Below are 8,109 nucleotides of genomic sequence, written 5' to 3'. Positions count from 1 at the left end.
CACCAGAGAAGTGCATAAACTGCAAAGGTGAGCATACTTCTTTCTCTCGGTTATGTCCACGCTGGAAACTTGAAAAACAGATCACCACTACAAAAATTAAAGAGGAAATTTCTTACCCCGAAGCAAGAAAGAAAGTACTTGCACAGACACCGTTACCTGGTGTAAGCTATGCATCCGTGGTCCAGAAAAGCTTCTGTGAAAACTGCAGTTGTGGAAACTGCACTAGGAAGACTATACAATTAAAATATGAAAAATCGTCGGATTCAGACCCAGAAGAATCCATAAACAATATTTCTGACTCTGGAAAGCCAGAAAAAAAGCAAAGAAAATCGAAATCTGACAAATCCCTAAAATTAAAACTTGCAAAGCGAGGACTGTCAAAGTCAGACCTATCTTCGAAACTGAAGAAAAATGTTTCTAAAAACTCTGTAGCTTTGGGACTTGCTAGTCAAGGGATAGCTCATAGAGATTTAACATCAATTTTTGGAGGCATGCAAAACAGTCCTGATCTCAAACTCCATCCTTCTGAGGATGATGATGAATTTGGGATGAATTGCGATATTTCAGCAACACAAACCACTGCCAATATTTCCCCTTCTGCAACTAGAATTTCTTAATGGGTACCTTTCTTTCTTGGAATTGTCGCGGCATTCGGTCTAAAATACAAGACATCAAATCTATTTTTAACAAATTTCATCCTATTTGCTTCGGTGTTCAAGAGACCTTCTTGACGCCTAACATCCCGCTTAAATTAAGAGGCTATAATTGTGTGCGGAGAGATACAGACACTGGATCTCGTAATTCGGGTGGTGTTTGTATCTTTACTTCAAATTTGTATCCTAGTACACCTCTTGCTTTACATACTTCTTTACAGGCTGTGGCTGTACAAGTTCACATACGAACGTTGGTCACAGTCTGCTGCATTTACTTACCGCCTCATGATGTCATATGTCAGCAAGAACTTGATAATTTAGTAGACCAGCTTCCTTCACCTTTCATTTTATTGGGAGACTTCAATGGACATAGTACTTTGTGGGGTTCAGATAATACAAACTCTCGTGGACGACAGATTGAGCAGTTTATTGCTAACAACTGTCTCTGCATGCTGAATAGTCAAGAGAAAACTTACTTCCACGAACCCACACGTAGCTTCCATAGTCTTGATCTGGCCATATGTACACCTGAACTGCTGCCATTTCTCACTCTAACAGTTAGCAATAATCTTTACGGCAGTGATCACTTCCCAGTTATTGTCTCCCACGTTGATGGAGGTGGTGCGACTACTTGTCCACCAAGGTTCTTATTCAAGCGGGCAGACTGGGATGTATTCACACAATTAGCAGATATCACAGAAACTATGGTCAGTACTTGTGACATCACAGAAGCAGTACAACATGTCATTGACAAAATAATAAGTGCCGCAAATGCCACTATCCCGAAGACTTCCCCACGTCTGAAAAAATTTCGTAGACCGTGGTGGAATGAAGCGTGCCGCGATAGTCATAAACAACAAAAAAGATTATGGAACATCTTTCGAAGGTATCCGACAACAGAAAATCTTGTTGCTTTTAAACGAGCCAAAGCCCTTGCTCGTCGAATTCGTCGCCGTAGTCAGAGGGAATCTTGGATTAAATTCGTATCATCTATCACATCCTCCACATCCAGTAAGCATTTATGGAAGAAAGTAAAGGCTGCCAGTGGAATATATTGGGAAACCTCTATTCCTGTTTTAAAAACAGGAAATAAGACGCATTCCGCTCCATCGGAAGTGGCCAATGCTCTCGGTCAAGCATTTGCACAGGTCTCCGCATCGGATTCGTATAGTCCTACTTTTCAGGCAATTAAGAATTCCACGGAACGGTTGCATCTGCGCTTTAATGACCGATGTTCTTTTCCCTATAACTGTGAATTCAGGATGTTTGAACTGCAAATGGCCTTATCTCAAGCCCATGATATCAGTCCAGGGCCAGATGGGATCACATATATTATGCTCCGCCATCTGAATACAACTTCCCTTTCGAATCTGCTTGTATTATTTAACAGAATATGGCTTGAACGGAAGTATCCTTCACAATGGCGTGAAGCTATTGTGATCCCAATCTTAAAACCTGATAAGGAACCATCAAATCCTCTGAACTACAGACCAATTGCTCTGACGAGTTGCCTTTGTAAGACCTTTGAGCTCATGGTGAATACACGGCTTGTATATGAACTGGAGAAACAGGGATGTATCTCCCCGTTGCAGAGTGGTTTCCGTAGAGGTAGATCTACATTTGATAACCTCGTTTTCCTGGAAACCCAGATACGAAACACATTTGTTAGGAGGAATCACCTTGTCTCCATATTTTTTGATATTGAGAAGGCATACGACCGAGCATGGCGCTATGGCATACTTTCGACACTTTTTAAATTTGGTTTTAGGGGAAATCTTCCCATATTCTTGGAGAATTTTTTATCACATCGGACTTTCAGAGTACGTGTAGGCAACTTTTATTCTGATTCTTTTATTCAAGCTGAGGGAGTCCCGCAGGGAAGTGTCCTCAGTGTTACACTTTTTATTGTTCATATTAGTCAAGTTTTATCTGTTTTACCTTCAACTGTTCAGGGATCACTTTATGTTGACGATTTGCAGATCTCATGCCAAGGCAGTAATATGAATTTAATCGAGAGACAATTGCAGAATGCCATTAATAAAGTGGTGGCTTGGTGTGATAACCACGGGCATACTATCTCTCCAAAGAAGAGCCGGTGCGTCCATTTCTGCAGAAAACGAAATATCCATGTAGATCCTGTCATTCAAATACGAAATACACCCATCTCAGTTGTGGATGAAATACGATTTCTAGGAGTAATTTTTGATCGGAAACTCACTTTTCTTCCACATATCTCAAACTTGCGGAAGAAATGCGAGAAATCTTTAAATATTTTAAAGGTTCTCTCCAAAACATCTTGGGGAGCCGATCGGACATCTCTGCTCCATATTTACGAAGCAGTCATCCTCTCTCGCATGGATTACGGGTGTATGGTGTATGGTTCCGCCCGTGCCTCTTTACTGCGACGCTTGGATACCATTCACCATTCTGCCTTAAGGATTTGTTCCGGAGCATTTCGTACCTCTCCCGTTGAGAGCCTTTACGCTATTTGATACCATTTACCTCTTAATTTAAGACGTAAAAAATTGTCTGCCTGTTATTATTTCCGTACAAAATCGTTGCCCAGTCATCCCATTTCTAATATAACATTACCAGCTAGTCTTCGCAGATTATATGAGGCTCGTCCCTCTCACATTCTTCCATTTAGTGAGACCCCTCAGGGGCTCACCTTCTTTAGGTGAGTACGGGTGTCCCAATCCCGAGGTACCCAGGGATCTTTACTCCCTTTCAGTTCGCTCTCCTCTACGCCTTCTGCTGTCACCTTTGTTTTTTCTTTCCCTCGACGGCAAGCGAGGGAGCTCTCCATGAGAAGCTGTCGCCGCTCTGTTTGCTTCTTGCTTCTCATGGACAGCCAAAAACCCCACGTGTATGCCGTGCGTGGCGACCCATTAGACGGGTGGTACATTTCGGTCCCCGGTGTATCAATCGGCTGGTATCCCAGCCATTTGGCTGGTCTGCTCAAGGGGATCAAGCGAAGGGGTCACCTTCTGGGGCTCTGCGTTAAGGGTGGTAGACGTTCCTGGAAGTGGCCCTTAGCGTATAGGTTCCGGCTAGCGCCAGGGTGGATACTGAGGCTGGGAATGCCCAGAGCCAGCAATTGCCTTCCCTAGTTGGGCTCCGTGGTGGGCGGTGCCGTCGGTTCCCGAATTTGAATCCCTCTTTGTATAGGCTTTTTCTCAAACGTCACCGAAGCAACATCAAATTCTCGTTATTTTATTATGCATACTGATGAAACTTTTCATGCGCTTTCTCCATTCCTTGTACATAAATTGATTCTATCTACCATTGGTGAAGTATCAGATATTAAGAAAATGCGTTCTGGCGATCTCCTTATTCAAACGAAATCAAAAAAGCAAGCAGATACTCTGAGTAAACTTACTACCTTAGGTTCATGGCCAATAAAAGTATCTCTTCACAAGACATTGAATTTCTCACAGGCGGTTGTCTCGGAACAATCTCTTGTACAACACTCTGACACAGAATTAGTGGAAGAATTACGATCCCAGAGGGTCTGCGCCGCTCGTCGCATTCATGTTCGACGTGACGGACGTTTAATTCCCACAAAGCATGTTGTTCTTACATTTGAAACGCCTGTTCTACCAAAATTCATACGTGCTGGATATTTGCGGTGTAACATTCGTCCATACATACCTAATCCTCTGAGATGTTACCAGTATCAGAGGTATGGTCACTCCCGGCAATCATGTCGTGGTAAAATGGTATGTGGTAAATGTTCTTCATTGGATCAAGAAACTAACGCATGCGATTCAGAAATATTGAAATGCCCTAACTGTGCATGCGCTCATGCAGCATCTTCTAAATTTTGCCCTAAATGGCAAATGGAAAAAGAAATCCTAACCATTAAAATAAAAAACAACATAACCTTTAAAGAAGCCCGCCAAATAGTCAATGATAGAATGCCTAAGTCTGGTGTATCGTATTCCTCTCTTTTGAAATCAAAACCAGAAAACACTAATGTCGGTTCAACTCAAACCGAAGAATTATTAACGAAAATTGTTTACCCTCCTCTCAAAAAATTACAACCTTTAAAAGCCAATGTAACACAGCCGAAAAAACTTCCAACTAAAACTGACTATTATGCATCTAAACTTGCAACCCCTGTACATACTAGTTCCAGTTGTACTTCACCTGTTGCAGCTGTTGCTCTACATACAGACCCTGAAGTATGCAGTAATAATAAACCGACGAAAGAACTCCGAAAAAAATTAAAATCTTCTGGTATTACCAATCAACTTCCGCCTGATGAACTTTTATCTATTAATCCATCCTCTTCAGACCTCTCTGAAATGGATATGGAACCTTCTACGCAGCTCGATGATGTTACTGCAGGCAAAGTTAAGAAAAAATCTCAACGTAAACGCTGATTTTATGGCCACACTTATTTCATGGAACTGTCGTGGCTTTCGCAATAAATTGCACCAAATCAAGGACTTTATCAACAATTTTCACCCTGTCTGCATGGCATTTCAAGAGACATACTTAAAATCAAGCGACCCAGCAAAAATTAAACGTTATAGTTTGATTCGAAGAGATGGTAACTCTGATAGAGCATCGGGAGGTGTTGCTCTCCTCGTCTCGCATGACCACCCCACATCTATAATCCCACTTCACACACAACTGCAAGCGGTTGCGATTCGTACTGCGATTCCGCGCTTAATTACAGTTTGTTCTCTTTACTTGCCTCCTAATTCCGCCATTGATAAACATGAACTTGATAGATTAGTTTCTGAATTGCCAGCACCGTTCATAATAATAGGTGATTTTAACGCTCATAGTCCTGTTTGGGGTAGTAATAGCACGAATCCTCGTGGAAGACAAATTGAGGAATTTATTTCTGATCACTCTCTTTGTCTTTTGAATAATGGTGACTATACCCACTTTCATTTGGGTAGTAAAACTTTCCATTGTTTAGATCTTGCTCTCTGTTCAGCCCCTATTGCTCCGTTTTTCACTTTTCGAGTGGGGAATGACTTATGTGAAAGTGATCATTTCCCAATTTTCCTCACTCAAGTTAATATACCTGTCATGGTACCGCAACGACCTAAACGTTATATTTTTGATAAAGCTGATTGGACGAGTTTCACTAGCAGGGCCAAAATATCAAGGGATATGGTGGAACATCCAGACCTTGATGTTGTTGTCAATAATGTGACCTCTTCAATACTCAGAGCATCAGATGAAACAATTCCGAAATCTGGCACTGCTTTCCCTAAATTTCGGAAACCTTGGTGGAATAGTCAGTGCACAGAAACGCGCAGGAATCAACAAATTGTATGGAATAAGTTCCGAAGACGGCCATCTACGGAAAATTTTATTTTATTTCAAAAAGCTAAAGCTATAGCTAGACGTACTCGGCGCCAAGCCCAACGGAATTCCTGGATTAAACTTACATCCAATATTAATTCTTCTGTATCAGTGACAGAAATGTGGAATCTAGTAAAAAAGGCGCGTGGAATTTATTCTGAATATCCTGTTTCATATTTAAAAGTGAAGGATCGGGAAATTTGTGACTTACAGGAAATGACTAATATTTTAGCAGAAACATTTGCATCTGTATGCGCAGCACAAAACTATACAGAACCATTTCTGTCATATAAGAACACAACATAAAAAATTCCCTTTCGATTTCGCACAAAAAAGATTCTCACATATAACGTCGATCTGACCATAGAAGAATTACGTGAATCATTGTCCACAACTAAGCAAACTTCACCAGGTCCTGATGGCATCACTTATTCTATGATCTCGCATCTGTCAGATGACTCTCTTGATAATATTCTATACATGTTTAATAGAATATGGAAAGAGCATTATTTTCCATCAAAATGGAAATATGCCACCGTCATTCCCATATTGAAGCCTAATAAAGATCCTTTAGATCCTCTCAATTACCGTCCAATTGCATTGACCAGCTGCATGTGCAAACTTCTTGAAAAGATTGTAAATGCGCGTTTAACCTATATTTTGGAAAAAAAAGGATGTATTTCGCCATTTCAGAGCGGTTTCCGTAAAGGCCGCTGTACTACAGATAATCTGATTTTATTAGAAAGTGCCATTCGTACAGCCTTTCTCAGACGCCACCATCTGGTCTCAATTTTTTTCGACATAGAGAAGGCTTATGATAGAGCATGGCGATATGGGATTTTGAAAGACCTATTTGAGCTGGATTTTCGTGGACATTTGCCTATGTTTATACAAAACTTTTTACAACACCGTTATTTTAGAGTTAGACTGGGAAATACTTATTCTGATGTTTATTGCCAAGAAGAGGGCGTTCCTCAGGGCTCAGTTTTAAGTGTAACCCTATTTATTTTAAAAATTAATAATATTTTATCAGTTTTACCTTCCTGCATACAAAGATCACTTTATGTGGACGATCTTCAGATATCTTGTTCTGGTAGAGATATGAGATTTATTGAAAGACAGCTGCAAACAGCAATCAATAATATGATAGCTTGGACAAATAAAAACGGTTTCACGTTTTCTGCTCAAAAAACCTTTGGTGTTCATTTCTGTAGAAGATTGTTACATCCAGATCCGGAATTATTTATTCAAGACACACCTTTAACTATGCAGAATGAATGCAAATTTCTTGGGGTAATTTTTGACAAAAAATTGACTTTTCTTCCCCATATCACATATTTGAGGAAGACATGTCTCAAGTCTCTAAATATTTTAAGAGTTCTCTCAAACACTGCTTGGGGCGCTGATCGCACTTGCTTACTACGTGTATATAGAAGCGTCATACGTTCAAAACTGGATTATGGGTGCATCGTTTACGGATTTACGCGACTTTCATACCTTTCACGGCTTAATTATATTCACCATCAGGCTTTAAGACTATGCTCAGGCTCTTTTCGCACCTCTCCAGTAATGAGTTTGTATGTGGAAAATTTTGAGCCATCTTTGACTCGCAGAACACACCCCTCAGGGGCTCACCTACTATAGGTGAGTACGGGTGTCCCAATCCCGAGGTACCCAGGGATCTATACTCCCTTTCAGTTCGCTCTCCCCTACGCCTTCTGCTTTCTGCTGTGTCTTTCCTTCCCTCGACGGCAGGCGAGGGAGCTCTCCATGAGAAGCTGTCGCCGCTCTGTTTGCTTCTTGCTTCTCATGGACAGCCAAAACCCCACGTGTTGGCCGTGCGTGGCAACTCACTAGAAAGACGGGTGGTGCACTGTGGTCCCCTGTGCATCAATCGGCTGGTAGCTGGTCACCTGAGTGGCTAGTCTGCTAGGGATCAAGCGAAGGGGTTACTCCTTGGGCTTGGCGTTAAGGGTGGTCACTGTCCCCGGGGGTAACTCCGAGCGTATAGGTTCCGGCTAGCACCAAGGTAAGCGCCGAGGCTGGGAATGGCCAGAGCCGGTGGCTGCCTTCCCTTGTTGGGCTCCGTGGTGGGTGGTGCAGTCGAACCTGAAACTTCTATCAATGTCAT

At 41.7% G+C, this 8,109-nt stretch overlaps 1 protein-coding gene across 1 annotated transcript; it reads left to right on the top strand.

Annotated features, from left to right (window-relative positions):
• Nucleotides 1-3,964: 3,964 nt before the first annotated feature.
• LOC129968414 (uncharacterized) lies at nucleotides 3,965-5,038 on the top strand. The gene has a single exon (XM_056082272.1). It carries the CDS (start codon nucleotides 3,965-3,967, stop codon nucleotides 5,036-5,038), a length of 1,074 nt encoding a protein of 357 aa, XP_055938247.1.
• The last annotated feature ends 3,071 nt before the right edge of the window (nucleotides 5,039-8,109 follow it).

This window comes from Argiope bruennichi, chromosome 5, assembly GCF_947563725.1.
Source record: "Argiope bruennichi chromosome 5, qqArgBrue1.1, whole genome shotgun sequence".
Taxonomy (NCBI): Eukaryota; Metazoa; Arthropoda; class Arachnida; order Araneae; family Araneidae; genus Argiope; species Argiope bruennichi.
This window is presented reverse-complemented; position numbering and strand designations above follow the sequence as displayed.

What these genes read in the sequence shown, in the direction of transcription:
- LOC129968414 (XM_056082272.1), top strand. Translation starts at nt 3,965, where the DNA reads ATGCGTTCTGGCGATCTCCTTATTCAAACGAAATCAAAAAAGCAAGCA.